We start from the raw sequence: 22,020 nt of genomic DNA, 5'->3' as shown, positions 1-22,020 counted from the left end.
TTTTTCCTGCATTTCATTGAGGTTCTTTCAAATCAATATTTTGAATTCTTTAGCTGGCATTTCAAGGAATTTTTTTTTATTAGGATTTATTGCTGGATGACTGTTGTGGTCCTTTGGTTGTATAATATTTCCTGCTTTTTCATGTTTACGATGCCCTTCCATTGATGTGTGCATCTGATGTAGCAGTTGCTTGTTCCAATTTTATGAAATTGCTTTTGTAGGGGACAATTATTTTTTCCTGAGGGTGTACATATGTTGTTGGTTGAGTAGGCTATTTCAGCTTTGATTTTGGGTGAATGCAATAGTGCAAACTTTGTGTTACTTCTTTGACAATACACAAGGTCAGTAGTACCCCTGGTTTCCTTGGTGTCTTAGGGTAGAGTTATTAGTTGAGGTTGTGGTGAAGTTTTGCTGCAGATTTGGACACAAACTGAGAGGCCTCCAGACCCCACTGGTGGCAGCAGTGGGGTAAATGTGCTTGTTTTTAAGCCTCAGAGAAGGTTACACAGGCTCCAGTGTTAGTGAATCCTGGAGGGCTGATTCATAGGCTTCTAGGTGGCTGGCTTAGAAGTTAGTAGTGGGAATGAGATTCCATCTCATGCCAGCTAGAATGGTGATCATTAAAAAGTCAGGAAACAACAGAGGATGTGGAGAAATAGAAACACTTTTACACTGTTTGTGGAGTGTAAATCAGTTCAACCATTGTGGAAGACAGTTTGGCAATTTCTCAAGGATCTGGAACCAGAAATACTATTTGACCCAGCAATCCCATTACTGGGTATATACCCAAAGGATTATAAATCATTCCACTGTAAAGACACATGCACATGTGTGTTTACTGCAGCACTATTTACAATAGCAAAGACTTGGAACCAACCCAAATGCCCATCAATGATAGACTGGATAAAGAAAATGTGGTACATATACACCATGGAATACTATGCAGCCATTAAAAAGAATGAGTTCATGTCCTTTGCAGGGACATGGATGAAGCCGGAAACCATTTTCTCAGCAAACTAACACAGCAACAGAAAACCAAACACCACATGTTCTCACTCATAAGTGGGAGTTGAACAATGAGAACACATGGACACAGGGAGGGGAACAGCACACACTGGGGCCTGTCGGTAGGTAGGGAGCAGGGGTAGGGAGAGCATTAGGACAAATACCTAATGCATGTGAGTCTTAAAACCTAGATGACGAGTTGATAGGTGCAGCAAACCGCCATGGCACATGTATATCTATGTAACAAACCTGCACGTTCTGCAAATGTATACCAGAACTTAAAGTATAATAATAACAATAATAATAAAGAAGTTAGTAGTGGGAGTAGTGGGCCACATGTGTGGGCAGGTTCTCAAGCCCCTAGGCAGCTGGTGTCATATGGGTGGTGGCTATAGCCCTGATGGAGCAACCCACTAGGACCCAAGGAGTCTGTGTTGGTGTTCTTGGTAGCTGCAATGGATTGAGTGAACTAGTCCTCAGACCCACAGTTGCCCATAGCAGAGCAGTGGATATTGTCCTAAGTGTGCTTAGGATAGTTTGGTCTCCCCTGTTCCTCCCCTAGCTGGGTGGCAGCTACAGCTGCATTGCCTTGAACTAGGCCCAAGAGTAAGGTATAGCCCAACATTAAACTCTAAAAATAGTGCCAGCTGTGGGTTTGTGACCAGAGTGGGTGGGGTGGTGCCACTCCTCAGGAGAGCAGCATGGGCAAGAATCTGTGAGGTATGCAGTCTGCTTGAGTCTCGATCTCACAGCAGCCTATAGTAGGGTGGTGGGCATTGTCCTAGGTCTGCATTGGAGAGATTGGTTTTCTTGTCCCTCCTTGGTCAGGCAGCAGCTGCTGCCACATCACCTCAAACTCAGTCTGAAGGTGGGGCACAGCCCAGCGTTAAACTCTCAAAACAGCACCTTAGGCCTGCAATCAGGGAGGGCAGGACCCTTCCCAGCCATGCAGTGTGAGCAAGAAGCTGTAGGAAGTGTGGTCTGCTCACGTCTCAGTTTCACAGCAGCCCGTTGGAGGGCAGTGAGTATTATCCTAGATATGCATAGGAGAGCCTAGTTTCCTGTCCCTCCTTGGCCAGCTGGCAGCTACAGCCATGTCAGCCCAAACTCAGCCCACACAACAACCTTTGTAGCAGCAATGATTCCCTCCAAATTCGTTCTCAGGTGCCCAAAGGAAGGGCCAGCTACTGATTCCTTATTACCCCTCCTCCCTATTAGCTGTGACTTGTATTCCTTGAGCCTTCCCAAGTTATAAACATAATTCAAATTTATTCTGTTCCTCAAATGGGCTGGATCTTCCTAGGAATGCTGGATTCTAAAAAGAGCAGGAAGATGAGACAGGATAAAGCTAAAAGTCCTAAGGTACAATCTGGAGACAAATTTGGGCAATCAAACCTTTAGCCATGGTTACATCTTCTTACAGTTAAACTGTAGTAGTATGTCTCTCTGACTTAAATAAACCACTCTTTGCAGCTATTTTTAAAGCCATTATCTGGGAGGTTCATTAAAATGATAGTCCCTGGCAGCTTAGTTGGTATTTCTCCGTATAAGATTTTGAAGTTGTTCAAAAGATGCTCAGTTTGTACAAAGTTCCAATGAATAGCTTGTAATGTGGTTCTATTATATTCTATTAAAGATAATTTTGTCAACCAGGATAGAATAATTTCTACCTCGTATACTCAAGAAGCTAAGATTTTCAAAGCTGTGAACTTAACTCCAAAGTATTGTGGCATGGAGTATTAGCCCTCTGAATTATTGAAAAATGTCATATCAAAATCCCTAATGCTGGGATTTCAACTCTGCTGCCACCAGCAACCCTAGTTCCTATTGGTATTTATGCTTCAATGTGCTAAATAAACTAAAGGGACCAAGTGGGTGAATCAAGGGATGTTAAATTGCATTGTCACACAATGATTCTTTTTGTCCCTGAAAACTCCAAAGCTCCAAGTCAGTTATTAATTTTCATTACCATCCTTTCAAGAAGCTAGAAGTGCCTATAGCCAGGACCATCATCTGAGGACTTAATACAGCACCATGCTCAGATGTGCAGACTCTGGAGTCAGATTGCTTCAATCCTGACTCTTTGCCCACTAACATTCTTCCATCCTGTGTCTCACTTCCTTTTTTGTAAAAGGGGGCTAATGAAAGCGTTTATCTTATAGAGTTGCTGTGAAATGATGTAAGTAAAGTGCTTGGAACATAGTGAGTTCTACATTAGTTTTCTCTCTTATTATTATCTTGTGGGTTTCACGAGCTTCAGCCAGTTATTCAACATTAAACTCAACGCTAAAATCCTAAAACGATGAGTAGATGAATGCTTAAATACACCCATATTTAAATCAAACGAATTTCAGCTTTTTCTTCCAAAATGATAAAATCTGGAGTCTGAGATCTAGTGCATCTAGGTCAGTGTTTCTTGACTTTTTGACTGAACATTATGGCAGCAACTACATCTTTTATCATGACCCAATACATACATGCTTATTGTCAAAGGGGAAAAATATTCTCAAACTAAAAAATGGAAAAACTGTGTGTTCTGCATCTTTTCTTGTGACTAGAAAAAATCACTCAATTTGCTTAAATCTGAATTTTTTAGTTGGTGTTCTGCTTCTGATCTCTGCCTGACACTAGTTCATGCTTCTATGTTAATTGTCAGACACAATTGTTGATGGATAAAACCTTGTTACACTAATTATCAGCCACAAAGATATTCTTAGCATTTGCTTCTTAGATGTTGTTTTGCTTTGTTTTTCCAATAGCAGCATACAGACATCTCAAATTATCCTGCCGCAAACTGCCCTTGTAATAACTGATATGGATATGATGTTTGTGTGACCTTGTGAAATAAACTTTATGCTTTCTTCCTCTTTTTTAAAACTAACTGCTTAGGTAAACATTCTGTTTCCCAACTATGTATTCCTCCCATTTCCAAACCTTCTCTGAACGGATATAATCTTTTATTAGCTCCTTGCCAGCAAGTAAATAAAATTTGACGTATGCTGAAGACCAACCTCAGAAATTTTGTTTTTAAGAATATATATCATAAAACGGAAGTTTCAGGAAACATTTTTATATGCAATGCGTTCTAGTGTTTTTTGTGTTTCATTTCTTTTTAAAAAATGCTATTTATGATCCACTATACTCCTTGACCCATTAGTATTTTTAATCATAATTTGAAAACTACTGCATTACATTCCCCTAAAAGAGACTACAGATTCATTATTTTTAAATGTATATAGAATCTCTGGCAAGGATTTAACTGGCAAAGAGTGGAAAGGAGAGTACTTTTAAAATATGTGAAATAGCATGAAAGGTATCTGGAGAGTTATATGCTAAAGTTTTCTCTTTTGTATCTGGATAGGAAGAGAATTATAATTGACCAAGAGTTAGTAGCAGATTTCCAGCCTAAGGTAGCAGAATGAAGGGGCCAAAGTGAGAAATGGTGCTGGAGAACAAAGAGAGGCAGGCCCGGGAGGTTTCATAATTTGACATGGGTCACATGAGTCAAGGAGTTGCAGAAGCTACCAGAGGCACAGCTAGAGGGGACAGCATTCAAGAGCTGGGAAGTGCAAGAATAGACCGATGCAGAACACAAAAAGCAAATAAAAATGCTGAACAGGGCAAAACTATAAGGCAAATGTTTTATGGGAAAAAGCCTGAGGCTCTTCTTACACAAAGCAGCAATCAAAGGAATTCTATAGTGGAATGTCCCTCTGTGAAAGGCTATATTGACCAACTGCTGTGTTTTTAAAAGCTTGACCCATTTTCAAGGCTCTCCTAAAATCTGAATTACTGTTCAATCTTCAGTAATTCATGGATTGATTCTGAACTGCTCCTAAATACTTGTCCCCTCCTTCCTTCTATCCCCCAATTAGCCCTATTGCAAATGTCCATCCATATGGATGTAGATATGAATAAAGATATAGATAATGGATATAAATATAAGGATAACATACCTTAAAATAAATTATATCTATGATACAAATTTGTAAACTGCATTTAGAGGCAAACTAAGGTTTTCTCGTATTTGCTATGTACTTAAATTTTGCTGGTTAGGCAGTTTACTCTCTTTTCTGCAGAATGTTGGAAGCTAAAGTATCTATAAGGAGATATTGTTGACAAACATTAAAGGTGCCTTTAAATAATGATTACCAAGTATACTTCATGTATATTTGAAGCTATTAAACTTTAAAAGCATAATAATTTAAAAATAATTTCACATAATAATGACAACTACTCTTTATTGAGGTTAGGAGTTTATAGTTATCTCTAATTACAGATGAGGGTAACCTTGATGCAGAAAAGTTAACTAATCTACTCAAGATCACAAAACTGTTAAGTGGCAGAGATGAGATTCAAACCTAGGCAGTTTAGTTCCAGAGTATGTGTTCTTACCCACTAAAACAAATAAAAAGAAGACCATTCTCAGTAAAACTGTGCAAAAAACAAAGAGGAAAATCTCAAAAGAAACTGGTTAAAAAAGTCTTAAAACTTCCAAAGCAGCAACGGCTTGACTCTCAACAGCAACAATGGAAATGAGTAGATGAGGTTTTGAATGTGTTGAAACAAGATGATTTCTGACCTTAAATTATCTACCCCATGAAAATTTATTTTACAAATAAATGTAAAATAATGACATGTATAGGTAAACAAAAATTGGAAGTGTTTGCCTCCAGAAGATCCTCACCAAAGGAAATTCTAAAGCATGTACTTCAATGGAAAGAAGTAATCCAAGAAGAAATGTCTAAAATGCAAGAGAGAGTAAAAAACAAACCAAATGGTAAATATGTAGGAGATTCATTTTAAAAAAAAACATTTCTTGTATAAAACAAGAAAAACAAATAAAAATAATACCATTATTTTGGGTTAAAAAGGAAAATGTACAGTAATGCCATGTAAGTCATTAGGTGAGTAAAGGTATACATCAGTGTAGATTTTAATAAGTTAAGTATGTATGTTGCCCTGAAGGTAACCACTAAAAGCACAGAAAGAGTGCATATTTCAAAACTTATAGTGAAAAAATGAATGATAAAGAAATCAATCCAAAAGTAAATATTAAAGGAGAGGAAAAACAACAAAATCCAGGACAAGCAAAAGCAAGGTAGATTTAAACCAAATATATTAGTATTGACATTAATGGATTATCCAGTCAGAAGGTAATATTGCTAGACAATATTTTTAAATATCCAAGAACATACCTTTCATAAGAAGCAAAATTAAAATACAAGTACATGGAAGGGTTGAAAGCAAAAGGCTGGAAAAACATTACCATGAAAATAATAAGCAAAATAAAACCACTTTCCTATGTTAACATCAGATAAAGCAGGCTTTATGGGAAAATGAACATTATTACAAAAAGGTCATGTAATTTAAAAAGCATAATTAAGAAAAGTACTATTATCAAAATGATAAAATGTTCAGTTCATCAAGACAATATAGCAGCTATCAATCTGATTGCACCAAAGAACACAGCCTCAAATTAAGTAAAGCAAACTTTGAGAGAACTGTAAGAAAAAAACTAAACAATGACAATCATAGTGAAAGATTTAAACATACTTCTCTTAGTAATTAATTTTTTAAAAAGGCAGACCAAATGGAAAAATCAGCAAGCATATAGATGATTTGAACAAGATTCGCCAAACTGACCTACTACACATAAATACTTCCTCAACAACTGAAGAGTACATATTCCTTTAAAAAGCAATAGACTACTTACACAATTAACACTTTCCTGGTGAAAAAAAAAAATCAAGTTTCAACAAATAGCAATCACACTAAAATTTTTTATTACCACAAAACAACACAATCTGGGAATAGATAACAAAAGATTACTAGAAAAGCTCCACATAGTTTAGAATTTTAGAAACACATGTCAAAATAGCCCATGAGCCAAAAGAGAAATCGTAATGAAAATTTTACAAAACTATTTTTAACTGAATGATAATGATGTCAACACTGTAATAAAAAACTTGTGGGATGCAGCCAAAACAATGTTTAGAGAGAAAGTCATAGCTTCAAAATGCATATATTAGGTAAGAAAAAGCTGAATACTGAGCTAAACATCTATTGCAATAAGTCTGCAGCTAGGAAAATAACACAAAAAAGTAGAAAAAGATATATTAACCAAAACTAACTAAAAACTTCAAGAAAAAGAGGAGAATACACAAATAACCAATATAAGAAATGAAAAAGGGTACATCATTACAAACACATTAAATAGATTTAAAATATGAGAGGAATTTTAAATAAAATGGTCAAATTCCTAGAACAGCAACTTAAAAGTGAGTCAGAAGAAACAGACAACCCAAAATGTCTTATAAACAAAAATGATAGAATATTTAAAACTTGGTTTAACACAGGCACAAACTATCAGAGAAGATATTGGCCCAGTCAGAACTGACACCACTTCTGAAAACCAGTACACTAGTACTATTGCTTAAAGACTGCATAAAACTATTAAGAATGATATCGCTATTTCTCAGAAAGAAAACAGTAGGTTCAGCTGGCTTTACTGATGTGTTCTAATAAACAAATAAAAAAAGTACTCCAAATTTACACAAACTTCACCAGAAAATAGTAAAACACAATATATTTATCAATTCATTTTATGATTCTAGCAAAATCGTGATATGAAAAACATCTGACAAGAATAGTATAAAAGCATAACAAGAGGAAGAATGGCAGATAGGAGATAGGCCGAACTTGCAGTTCCCACTCAAATGGACAGAGCGGCCTGTGGAGATTCACAAGAACTAACACAGGAACATACCAGGAAAGCTGATAGAATCCACAGACCCTTTGAAGGAAGTGGCTTGCTGCTGCAGGCTCCATAAGATAGCCAAAACTGTGAGTGCCCAATGTGTGAGAGGGGGAATGTCCACCCTCAAACAAACATCCTCACTGGGGAATCTGAGGGTCCATATCACAGGAGAAGGATTTGACCTTACTTGGAGCTGAGACAAATTTAGAGAGCCAAGCAAAATACAGGGTGGAGGAAGCAGCAGGAAGAGCCCTGTGGGCACTCTCAGTCCCCAGGGAAGACATTTCTAACTTGATCTCACAGGGATCCTTGGGGAGGGCTGCCAGTGGAACTGGGGAAAGACCACAGGGATAAGAAAACTTCCAGCTGAACTTTGTAACAATTTCAACCAAATATAAAGTTTCCTGGACAGAATCTGGAGGAGGGGGCAAATGGGGAGTGCAGATACAAGCACAGAAGTAGGGGGGCTCGAAACCTGAAAGCCCTACTTTTTTTCTTAGCGGGGAGGCTTGTAGTCTGGGGCATGTTCTCAGCCCTGCTCACCAGCTGCCTAGAAATAAACTCAGTGACATTGGGAGGGCACGGTGGGAGTGAGACTGGCCTTTTGGGCCATGTGGGAGCTGGGTGAAGTCTGTCACTGCCAGCTTTCCTCCACTTCCCTGGCAACCTGTATGATGCAGCAGAGGCAGCCATAATCTCCCTGAGAACGTAACTCTATCCACCTGAGAACCACACCATCATCTCCCACAGCAGCCACAGCAAGCCCTGCCCAAGGAGAGTCTAGGCTTAGACATGCCTAACCCTGCACCCACCTAATTGTTTTTCTATACCACTCTGGTAGCCAAAGATAAAGGACATAATCTCTTCGGAGTGCTATGGCCCCATCCACCACCTGAGAAACCCAGATATTTATCCAGGCAACCCCAGGGCAACCTTGTGTCTTACCTATACTATCACAGCTGATGCTCTCTTGAAAGCACCACCTCCTGGCTGGAGGTCAACCAACACAAAACCAGTGCACTAAAAAAAATACAACCAAGGACCTTCACAGAATCCACTTCACTCCCCTACTGCCTCCACCAGAGCAGGTGCTGGTATCCATGGCTGAGAGACCTGAAGGCGGATCATATTACAGGACTCTTTGCAGACACTCCTCTATACCAGTCCAGAGCCTGGTAGCTTCAATGGGTGGCTAGACCCAGAAGAGAAATAACAATCACTGCAGTTCAGCTCTCAGGAAGCTCCATCCCTAAGGGAAGGGGGAGAATACCACATCAACGGAGCACCCCATGGGACAAAATAATCTGAACAGAAGCCCCTGAGTCCCAGATCTTCCCTCTGACCTAATCTACCCAAATGAGAAGAAACCAGAAAAACAATTCTGGCAATATGACAAAACAAGATTCTTTAACACTCCCAAAAGATCCCTCTGGCTCACCAGCAATGGATCCAAACCAAGAAGAAATTTCTGAATTGCCAGAAAAAGAATTCAGAAGGTTGATTATTAAGCTACTCAAGGAGGCATCAGAGAAAGGTAAATACCAATTTAAAGAAATGTTTTAAATGTTACAGGATATGGATGGGAAAATCTTCAGAGAAACAGATAGCATAAATAAAAAACAATGACAAAACCTGGAAATGAAGGACACACTTAAAGAAATGCAAAATACAATGGAAAGTCTCAACAATAGAATCAAACAAGTATAAGAAAGAATTTCAGAGCTCAAAGACAAGGCTTTCAAATTAACCCAATCCAACAAAAACAAAAAAAAGAATAAAAAAAAGAACAACATCTCCAAGAAGTTTGGGATTATGTTAAACAACTAAACCTAAGAATAATGAATACTCCAGAGAAAGAAGAGAAACCTAAAAGTTTGGAAAACTTATTTGAGGAAACAATCAAGGAAAATGTCGCTGGCCTTACTAGAGATCTAGACATCCAAATACAAGAAGCTCAAAGAACACCATGAAAATCCATTGCAAAAGTATCATGATCTAAGCACATAGTCATCAGGTTAGCTAAAGTCACGATGAAGGAAAGAATCTTAAGAGCTGTGACACAAAAACATCAGATAACCTATAAATGAAAATCTACAAGATTAATAGCAGATTTCTCAGCAGAAACCCTACCAAGCTAGAAAGGATTGGGGTCCTATCTTTAGCCTCCTTAAACAAAACAATTGTCAGCCAAGAATTTTGTACCCAGTGAAACAAAGCTTCATAAATGAAGGAAATATACACTATTTTTCAGACAAACAAATGCTGAGAGAATTTGCCACTACCAGGCCAGCACTACAAGAACTGCTAAAAGGAGCTCTAAATCTTGAAACAAATCCTCAAAATACACCAAGATAGAACCTCCTGAAAGTATAAATCTCACAGGACCTATAAAACAATAATACAATGGAAAAAAAAAAGGTATTCAGGCAACAAATAGCATGATGAACAGAATAGTACCTCACATCTCAATACTAACTAATATAATACTTATATGGCCTAAATGCTCCACTGAAAAGATACAGAATGGCAAAATGGATGAGAATTCACCAACCAAGTATCTGCTGTCTTCAAGAGACTTGCCTAACACATAAGCTTAAGGTAAAAGGGTGGAAAAAGATATTATATGCAAATTGACACAAAAAGCAAGCAGGAATAGCTATTCTTATATCAGACAAAACGAACTTTAAAGCAACAATAGTTAAAAAAGACAAAGAGGGATATTATATAATGATAAAAGGCCTTGTTCAACAGGAATATATCACAATCCTAAATATATAAGCACCTAACACTGGAGTTCTCAAATTTATAAAACAATTGCTACTAGACCTAAGAAACGAGATAGACAGCAACACAATAATAGCTTCAATACTCCACTGACAGCACTAGACAGGTCATCAAGACAGAAAGTCAACAAAGAAACAATGGATTTAAACTATACCCTGGAACAAATGGACTTAACAGATACAGAACGTTCTACCCAACAACTGTACATATACATTCTATTCATCAGCACATGAAACATTCTCCATGATAGACCATATGATAGGCCACAAAACAAATCTCAATTACTTTAATAAAATCAAAATTATGTCATGTACTATCTCAGGCCAGAGTGGAATAAAATTGGAAATCAACTCTGAAAGGAATCCTCAGAATGCAAATACATGGAAATTAAATAACCTGCTCCTGAATGAGCATTGGATCAACAATGAAATAAAGATACAAATAAAAAATTCTTTGAACTGAATGACAATAGTGACACAACCTATCGAAACTGGAATACAGCAAAAGTCATGCTAAAAGGAAAGTTCATAGCATTAAATGCCTACATCAAGAAGTCTGAAAGAGCACAAAAGCAAAACAAACCAAATCCAAACCCATCAGAAGAAAAGAATAACGAAGATCAGAACAGAACTAAATGAACTGAAAAAAAAAGTACAAAAGATAAATGAAACAGAAAGCTGGTTCTTTGAAAAGATAAATAAAACTGATAGACCATTAGTGAGATTAACCAAGAAAAGAAGAGAGAAGAACCAAATAAGCTCAATTAGAAACAAAATGAGAGATATTACAACTGATTCCACAGAAATACAAAAGATCATTCAAGGCTACTATGAACACCTTTATGCACACAAACTAGAAAACCTAGAGGAGATAGATAAATTCCTGGAAATATACAGCCCTCCTAGATTAAACCAGGAAGAAATAGAAACTCTGAACAGACCAATAACAAGCAGTAAGACTGAAATGGTAATTAAAGGTGGTATCTCACACCTGTAATCCCAGCACTTTGGGAGGCCGAGGCAGGTGGATCACTTGAGGTCAGGAGTTCAAGACCAGCCTGGTCAACATGGTGAAACCCTGTATCTACTAAAAACACAAAAATTAGACAGGCATGATGGCACATGCCTGTAGTCCCAGCTACTTGGGAGGCTGAGGCAGAAGAATCACTTGAACCCAAGAAGTGGAGGTTGCAGTGAGCTGAGAGCATGCCCTTGCATTCCAGCCTGGGCAAAAGAGTGAGACTCTGTCTCAAAAAAAGAAAGAAATGGTAATTAAAAAACTGCCAACAACAACAAAAAGTCCAGGACCAGATGAATTCACAGTTGAATTCTAACAGACATTCAAAGAATTGGTTGGGTGCAGTGGCTCACACCTGTAATCCCAGCACTTTGGGAGGCCAAGCAGGGCCAATCACTTGAGGCCAGGAGTTCAAGACAAGCTTGGACAACGTGGCAAAACTCCCATCTCTACTAAAAATACAAAAATTAGCTGGGCATGGTGGGGCATGCCTATAATCCCAGCTACTCAGGAGGCTGAAGCACAAGAATCATTTAAACCTGGGAGGCGGAGGTTGCAGTGAGCTAAGACCATGCCACTGCACTCCAGCCTAAGCAATAGAGTGAGACTCTGCCTCCAAAAAGAAAAAAAAAAAAAGACATTCAAAGAAGAATTGGTACAAATCCTATTGACACTATTCCAAAAGATAAAAAGGGAATCCTCCCTAAATCATTCTATGAGCCAGTATCACTCAAATACCAAAACCAGGAAAGGACATAACAAAAAAAGAAAACTACAGACCAATATCCCTGATGAACATATATGTAAAAATCCTCCAAACAATACTAGTGAACCAAATCCAACAGCACATAAAAAAGATAATCCACCATGCTCAAGTGGGTTTCATATCAGGGATGCAGGGATGGTTTAACATACACAAGTCAATAAATGTGATATACCACATAAATAGAATTAAAAACAAAAATCACATGATCATCTCAATAAATGCAGAAAAAGCATTTGACAAAATCCAGCATCCCTTTAGGATTAAAACCCTCAGCAAAATTGGCATAGAAGAGACATACCTTAAGGTAATAAAAGCCATCTATGACAAACTCACAGCCAACATTATACTGAATGGAGAAAAGTTGAAAGCATTCCTCCTGACAACTGGGACAAGACAAGGATGCCCACTTTCACCACTTCTATTCAACATAGTACTGGAAGTCCCAGTCAGACAAGAGAAAGAAATAATGGGCATCCAAATTGGTAAAGAGGAAGTCAAACTGTTGCTGTTTGCTGATGATATGATCATATCTCTAGAAAATCCTAAAGACTCATCCAAAAACCTCCTAGGACTGATAAATGAATTCAGTAAAGTTTCAGGATATGAAATTAATGTACATGAATCAGGAGCACTGCTATACACCAACAGCAAACAAACTAAGAATCAAATAAAAAACTCAACCCCTTTTGCAATAGCTGCAAAAAAAAATTACTAAGAAATATGCCTAACCAAGGAGATAAAAGATCTGTACAAGGAAAACTACAAAACACTGCTGAATGAAATAACAGATGACAAAAACAAATGGAAACATATGCACATGGAGGGGTAGAATCAATATTGTGAAAATGATCATACTGCCAAAAGCAATCTACAAATTCAATGCAATTCCCATGAAAATACCACCGCCATTCTTCAAAGAAGTAGAAAAAAATCCGAAAATTTACGTGGAACCAAAAAAGAACCAGCATAGCCAAAGCAAGACTAACCAAAAAGAACAAATGTGGAGGCATCACATTACCCAACTTCAAACTATACTATAAGGCCATAGTCACCAAAACAGCATGGCACTGGTATAAAAATAGGCACATAGACCAATGGAACAATACAGAACCCAGAAATAAAGCCAAATACTTATAGTCAACTGATGTTTGATAAGGCAAACAAAAACATAAAGTGGGGAAAGAACACCTTCTTCAAAAACTGGTGCTGGGATAATTGGCAAGCCACATGTAGAAGAATGAAACTGGATCCTCATCTCTCACCTTATACAAAAATCAACTCAAGACGGATCAAAGATTTAAGACCTGATATCATAAAAATTATAGAAGATAATATCACAAAAACCCTTCTAGATACTGCCTTAGGCAAAGACTTCATGACCAAGAACCCAAAAGGAAATGCAACAAAAACAAAGATAAACAGATGGGACTTAATTAAACTAAATAGCTTCTGCACAACAAAAGAAATAATCATCAGACAACCCACAGAGAGGAAGAAAATCTTCGCAAACTGTACATCTGACAAAGGACTAATATCCAGAATCTACAAGGAACTCAAACAAACTAGCAAGAAAAAAGAAACAATCCCATCAAAAAGTGGGCTAAGGACATGAATAGACAATTCTCAAAAGAAGATATACAAATGGCCGACAAACATGAAACAATGCTCAACATCACTAATTATCAGGAAGATACAAACCAAAACCACAATGCAAATACCATCTTGCTCCTGCAAGAATGGCCATAATCAAAAAATCAAAACATAATAGAGGTTGGCATGGATATGGTGAAAAGGGAACCCTTTTACACTGCTGGTGGAACTGTAAACTAGTACAACCACTATGGAAAACAGTGTGGAAATTCCCTAAAGAATTAAAAGTAGATCTACCAGCAATCCTACTACTGACTACCCAGAGGAAGAAGTCATTATACAAAAAAAAAAAAAAATACTTGCACATGAATGTTTATAGCAGCACAATTCACAATTGCAAAAATATGAAATCAGCCCAAATGCCCATCAATCAGTGACTGGATAAAGAAAATGTGATATATATATATGCACACACATACACACCATGGAATACTAATGAGCCATAAAAAGGAATGAAATAATGGCATTCACAGCAACCTGGATGGAATTGGAGACTGTTATTCTAAGTGAAGTAACTAAGGAATGGAAAACCAAACATCATATGTTCTGACTCATGAGATAGGAGCTAAGCTATGAGGATGCAAATGTATAAGAATGATACAATAGACTTTGGGGGCTCCGGGGAAAGGGTGGGAGAGGGGTGAGGCAGGGTACAGCGTACATTGCTCGGGTGATGGGTGCACCAAATTTCAGAAATCACTACTAAAGAACTTATCCATGTAACCAAATACCATCTGTTCCTCAAAAACCTATTAAAATTAAAAAATAATAAAATTTTAAAAAGAATAGTATAAAAATAGCCCAATATTACTCTGGAAAACAGAGGCAAAAATCTAATACAAATAATACCAAACTGAATCCAGCAAAATAAATATATCATGACCAATTTGAGTTTATCTCAGAAACACAACGTTGATCTAACATTATAAAATCAACTAAATATTAAAAAGAAAAATTACAAAAATCATCTTAAGAGATACAATAAAATATTCATGGTAAATATTCTTAGCAAAATAGCAGTAAAAAAATTCTTTAACATAATAAAGAATAACTACCAAAAAAAAGTTAAGCATCATATATAATGGTGACACACTGAAAATTTTCCCTATGGGATCAGGAAAAAGAAAAATAATCAGCCTGAATCAGACTTTCCCGGATTTCTTGGTTATCTTCAAATTTATTCTACTAGACAATGTAGATTATATATTGATACCTGTTCTCATCTATGTGATAAGAGAATGTCCTCTACTCTCCAAGTTATAATGGCCTAGTTAAGCTTTATATATAAATGAAAGATTGAGTTCCATAATTATATTACATACCATAGGTTCTGTCTCCTTGGGAGGTCTATCCAGGGGAGGAATGTACCATTGAAAGCAAAGTTCTTTGTTTGAAGCTTGTGTTACCATTTCTATTGGCGTTATGTCCACACAAGATGAGCTTGAAACAGGCTTAAAAGATAAAATGGATTGTACAGAACTATCGCGATACAACTAGGGAACAAACAAAAACATCAGTTTAATTACTGGTAATAAATTTGTTACATATATAAAACAAACTATTTGGCTATATTGAAAAATTCTGGGATTGTCTCAGCTTATTTTATGGAGGTAAATCTTAAAACTAACCCTGGCTTACTACAGAGAAGATTCTCCTACAGTAAAAATATACTGGTCAGGCGCAGTGGCTCACGCCTGTAATCCCAGCACTTTGGGAGGCAGAGGCAGGTGGATCACATGGTCAGGAGTTCGAGACCAGTCTGGCCAACGTGGTGAAACCTCATCTCTACTAAAGAAATACAAAAATTAGCCGGGCATGGTGACATGCGCCTGTAATCCCAGCTACTCAGGAGGCTGAGGCAGGAGAATTGCTTGAACCTGGGAGGCAGAGGTTGCAGTGAGCTGAGATCGTGCCACTGCACTCCAGAATGGGCGACAGGGCAAGACTCCATCTCAAAAAAAAAAAAAAAGAAAAAGAAATGTATATGCTTCAGAACCCAGTGAACTCAACAAATCCCTTCCACTCTGGTAAGTCTTACAGGGTGAAGATCTAGCAGGGAAAACGCCCATGCCACGATTTCAGTCTCAACATTTCCACTGTTTCTAGGAACACCTATTTGGTTTCTGGTTTTTTTACTGGTGAATATACTAAGGGTGTGGTTATAAATTATTATTTATTTTTCCAATAGTATTTTTTTTGCAATGCCATATGGAAAATAAGACATATTTTGCTCCAAAGTCTAAAATCCATTGCTCTAAAACCCACTTGCTCTGAAAAGTTAAAATCCTCCTCTCCTTAAATGAATGTGGCTGATTTGTAAGTTTGGTCCTTGATGAATGTGGGCCCAGCTTCTTTTATGCAACTTTGGTCACTGAATGAGGAATCTTCAAGAAATATAAATGTATAGAATGCAATTGCCAATTTGGTAAATTACTTAATTAGTTGTTTAAGGTAGCTGAAAAAGCAAAGCACAGCTGCTAATAATCAACAAAACAATAGGCTAGCCATAGAGACAATAATAGTAAAAATAATATTTCAAGTCTAAAAAGGACCTTCTGAGGTTGCAGTGAGCTGGTATCACGCCACTGCACTCCAGCCTGGGCGACAGAGCGAGACTCCGTCTCAAAAAAAAAAAAAAAAAAAAAAAAAGGCGTTCTTCAATGAGGTGCAAACTACTTTCCGTATTAACTTCTTGTTATACCCAAGCTTATAGCATGGCGGCTGGGAAGTGGTCCCTCTAACTTCAGTCTTTTTGATATCTAAGGCCTGTCAAGGTTTGATGACCAAGGAGTATTTGTCAGTGGCCAGAAAGAAATGCCTGGTGTTTCTATAAGGCTTTATCCCTCCCATTATTTCTGAGCCTATTCAAGATATAATATGACTGTGAATGTTAAGTCTTCAAAATAAAATAGAAACGGAAATAAAAACACTGACCTTTCAAGTTGTCTACTGATAAAAGAAAAAATGTTTTGACTGAAAGGTAATATTAAATGTGAAAAGTTTTCTAAATGTCTAGAGACAATCATAAAAGGCTATTATAAACCAGAATCCTTGCTTCTAAAAGCATGAACAAAATAGACAATAAGCAAGATTAGCAGGGTTAAACCATCATTTGTAAGTGCTTAATTAAGAGTAATTTTATGTCAGGCAGTTTATCAAAAAAATCAAATAATTAATTCAAAAAATAATTTCTTAAATTTCTTCATATCTGAGTGATTTTCAGAGGTTCTGACAACTATTTTAGCAAATCATATTCAATAACTAGATAAGTATTGAAAAGTAAAAATACCTTTTATTTCAATATGTGCATTATTAGCACAGTAGTCTAATAATGATAAATTATAAACATGAGTCAATATCAAAATAGGTATTTAATGTTCCATTACCTTTCAAATACTATAATATGTAGTTGCTAAGAGGATTCATTACATATGCTAATTGATGAATTATACACTGAGTACTTTTATTCTTTTTTGTTGTTGTTGTTCTTTGAAAGAAATAAAACAACAGGCCTACCAGGAGAACCTTGGTTTGCCACAGTCCTATAAACAATAAAGCAGCTCACGCTAGTCAGATATTTAACCTTACACTGACTGTCACAGGCATACAGTCCAAGCATAACTCAGCATTACGCACAGTTTTAATCATATTCTTTTTGGGGAATTTTTAATGTAACTTGTTTGCCACCTTTGTTTTTCCATCACAAAGCTCCGAAAGACTTGACAACATGCAGAATCACACAACTGATGAGCACAACACGGAGCAACGATTGTTCTGGAAAGGCATCTACTTCTTTGTGGGGGAAAGTAGGTTTAAGTATCAAATTATGGAATGAGTTTGATTGAAATAGCCTCCTGAGTGATTAAAGGTTCAAAAATGTTATTATAAAAATCAGCCAAGCTTGGAGTTTATATATATATATATAAATCTGAAAGGCTTTATGCTCATTAGCTGTCTAACCCAGTGAAACGAACATATGATGAGGTGGCTTCACCTGTCAGGCAAGAGACAGTGATCTCCAGAGCTGATTATCCTGGGGAGTGTTACACTAATTATATCAAAAAAGAGCAAACAGGGTGAAACAACTCTTTGATAACACTGCTGCCATTAGAAATGTCACTTGTATTTACAATGTATTCAAGCTTGAACATCTGGAGCATAATCTTTAGGAAATGGGTAATGATAGGCTGCCCTTAATACTAAAATACTCAAGCAGAGCTCCTTGTAGAACAATATTTAAGAAATCACACCTATTAGTTTCTGAACTCTTACATAATAGTCACAAGAATAGATCAATTGAAACTATTGTTCTCAGTCTTCCTGTCCTCTGCCCCCTACTCCAAAATGCCTGAGGTATCTGTGACACCTGGCAGTAATCCTCAAAAATAGTCTCAGTTCCCAGGAGGGGTGAATCTGAATCTGGTGTTAGATGGCAATGATTTTGTTCTACTCCCACTGCGCCCTTCTGTGTGCAGGGCCAGACATGCACATTACCTTCCTGGCCTGTTCACCTCCTCAGTCACTCCTTCCCATGGGGGAGTGTTCCTCGATTGCTGAATCTGGGAAAAAGAACTTTGGGCATGCCTATTTCTGCACTTTCTTCCTGGGAGTAAAATGTTTGCAGGAAGTGAACACTCTCTGCTCCTCACGCAACAGATTTTAAGGAGCCTGTCCCCACGTGAGGAGCCTGAAATGACCCAATAATATGGGCCAGATTGGAAAATCTGTCTACTTTGGTACTCATTACTAGGAAGATCATTTCACCAATAAATATAAACCACATCCTATAATATCAACTTCATCACTCACAAAGATGAGCATTTTTAAATCCCAATCTGTTTTACTCTTTTCTCTTATTTCCTGAATGATTTAGAATCTGGGCACAGAATGGGGTTGCTGAGCATCGGGCATGCCACAATATCCCAGTGTCTAGGAGAGAGGAAGTCATTTGAAAAATCTTCCAGTGTGCTTTCAATACACTGCACTGAGGGCCACTGCATAACACCAACTGAGAATCATTTCTTTAACTGGATTCTTAAAAATATCTTAATAGGTTTTTCCATTACTTTTAAAAACTTACAATTTATTAACAGTCATTTGACTCTCTTGAGTAGGGAAGGAATGTTCAAGAGAGTGATTTTTTAAAAAAATGTATAATTTAATCTACTGAAAACATAAGGTTGCTATATTCTAGTAGGATAAGATAAGCAAGGGTCACCATTCTGGAACAAGACACATTTTCAGTTCTCTGGGAACTTCTCTGGAAGAGTTGGTAACAGTAACATGAAAATACCTTATATGGGAAAATCTATAGCTATAAAAATTAAAGAGTTCAATGGTAAAGTCCAAAGTAGAGATAATTCAAAATAAATCAGTAATTTTTTTCTAGTTTTGAAAGAATTCTGTACAACTTATTCATTTCACATATATGTATTGGAAGCTTACAATATGCTATGTTCACTTGAGTTTTCTACAAGAATCTCAAATTCTGTATCTCTGAAGCAGAAAAATGTGCTCATCCTCCTGCCTCCCCTGTATGTGCTAATGATGTTACCATGCGCTAATGATCACAGACAGTAGTTCCAAATGGTACAAGAGGCTCTAGTCATTTCCTCTTCACTTTCCAGCTCCAAAGAGTCACAAAACTGTTTTTGTTGTTGTTGTTTTCAGTGTTACTTAAGCAAATATGTTTTACAGCCATCTCTTCCTTTCCATTCTTGTGTCATAAGCTTCATGACTTCATCACCTCTCTCTTAAATAACTCACTTTTTCGGGAGGCTGAGACAGGAGAATTGCTTGAACCCAGGAGGCAGAGGCAGCAGTGAGCCAAGATCACACCACTGCACTCCAGCCTGGGCGACAGAGAGAGACTCTGTCTCAAAAAAACAAACAAACAAACAAACAAACAAAAAAACCTCACTTTTTCATCTATCCTTTGCCAATCAGCCCTATGAGAGTATTGAAAGTAAAACTAAGATATACTAATTTTCACATTATTTCTGCTAGTATTAATCCTGCCATTTTCTCTTAGAAAGCATCTCTGAAATAAAGTAACTTTCTTCTGTTTTAACTCTGTCACTGTTTCTCTACTACCACACTGAGACTATATGTACAGGGACTATGCTTTATCCATCCTTTCTTTCTCCACCAACTAACAGTGTCTCTGGCACACAGTAGGTATTCAACATAGGTTGGTTGAATACCAAATTTCAAATACATATTCTTATTTTTAAGTAAAATTCTTTACTTTTTCAGTGTCTTTTAACACATTCATTTTGGAAGTTTATCCAAACTACTATTATTCAAGACTTTAGTAGCTTTAATTTTTAAAAATCTCCATTTATATTCCTCTTTTTATGTCTCTACAATCAATACCTTAAAAAGTCTCCATATTACATATCTTGGGAAAATGTATCCAATTTAATAACACTTTTCCAAATAAAAAGTCTTCACACTTTTAATTTATTTTAAAGTGTTACCTCTATTATTTATTCACACTCACAATTGCAAAAAGTACCCATAATGAATAATTTTTATCACACATTTAAAACCAAAGTACAGAAACTGGGCACAGATTTAGACACTCTCAGTCTAGTTTTCTTATAGGGTGATGATACTGAAATTTGTGTAACTTCTTGGCAAAATGTTTGCTTGAGAGATGCTGTTTTGTGCAGGAATATAGAAACTTCTGAGGCATTTTAAAAGACTTATGAGAACAAGACTGAACAATTGAAATGTGAACTGTCCTAAAATCCCAGGATGTTTGGTTAGCCTATCCACATGGTAACACAGGAATGAGCCTTCCCTAGAACTCTGAGAGAAGTAGAAATCTTTGTGCCAGCATGGAAGCTAATGTGCTTCCTTCTGAAATATAATGATGATTCCAAGAAGTTTTATGTAAATATATCATGTTTCAAAAAAACGTTACCTTGGCAGATGATTCACGTAAGTCTTTTTCTGAAAGAGGGGGATTTTCCAGTTGACAAAGAAGTTCTTTTGGAAATTCATCAATACAAGAAGAAGAATACAGCTGTAAGAATTTTTTAAGGAAAAAATGCACTTCTTTCTGGCGCAAAATCAACTCAGAGTTGTAAAGGGATGTGAGAAGTGTATCATCTGGCAAAGAAATTCCAGATACTGGTGTTGCAGATGCTTAAGAAAGAAAAATACCTTAGTTTAGGTTCATATTAGAAAACGGGATGATCTCAATATTGTTGGTATTTGCTCACTAACCACAATCTTTACATATTCCCACCTCCACTAGAGGCTGCCAATGACCTCCCTCTGTTTTTAGGGCTTATACACTAATGGAATTGTTTCTTGCCACGGAAGGAAATAAAATTTCAGGCCAGGGGTGGTGGCTTATGCCTATAATCCCAGCACTTTGGGAGGCTGAGGTGGGAGGATCACCTGAGGTCAGGAGTTTGAGACCAGCCTAGCCAAAATAGTGAAACCCTATCTCTACTAAAAATATAAAAATTAGCTGGGCATGGTGGCACATGCATGTAATCCCAGCTACTCAGGAGCCTGAGGCAGAAGAATCACTTGAACCCAGGAGGCGAAGGTTGCAGTGAGCCAAGATCACAGCACTGCGCACCAGCCTGGGTGACAAAAAAAAAAAAAGATAAAAAAACAAAGAAAATTTCAGAGGCACATGAGGATAATGCTTAGTTTTAGGTATGAACAATGGTGCTATATATTCCATGTACCTGTTTTCTTTTGGGTTCCCCCTAAAACAAATCCTAAGGTAAGAATTTGTAGACAGTTTATTTGAAAAGTCATTTCAAGAAGCACAAGTGAGGGAATGGACAAAGTGTGACAGAGAAAACAAAAAGAGCCAATAAGGGTGAGTAAATTAGTGGGCTACAGCCTTGGGCAGTGAGGGCTCAGTCCCACTGGGGACCTTCTGACAAACCACGTAGAACTGTCCTGTCAAGACACTGAGAAGCTGGTATGTTTATCTAGGAGCTCCCTACCTCAATAGCTGAAGGTTACTCCTGTGTCTGTGGAAACCCTGTCTGCAGGCTGGTCAAACCTC

General features: G+C 37.3%; 1 protein-coding gene across 1 annotated transcript in view; it reads right to left on the bottom strand.

Annotated features, from left to right (window-relative positions):
* Window positions 1-22,020, bottom strand: part of CFAP54 (cilia and flagella associated protein 54) — a 379,132-nt gene that overhangs the window by 68,708 nt on the left and 288,404 nt on the right. Inside the window, exons 63-64 of the mRNA XM_054442311.1 lie at window positions 20,911-21,134; window positions 15,305-15,475 (exon numbers count right to left, since the gene is read on the bottom strand). Coding sequence (XP_054298286.1) covers window positions 15,305-15,475; window positions 20,911-21,134 — 395 coding nt within the window. The remainder of the gene's footprint in view (window positions 1-15,304; window positions 15,476-20,910; window positions 21,135-22,020) is intronic.

The sequence above is a fragment of the Pongo pygmaeus genome, chromosome 10 (assembly GCF_028885625.2).
Source record: "Pongo pygmaeus isolate AG05252 chromosome 10, NHGRI_mPonPyg2-v2.0_pri, whole genome shotgun sequence".
Lineage (NCBI taxonomy): Eukaryota > Metazoa > Chordata > Mammalia > Primates > Hominidae > Pongo > Pongo pygmaeus.
The sequence above is the reverse complement of the archived record's forward strand: the minus strand, read 5'-3'. Positions and strand labels throughout refer to the sequence as shown.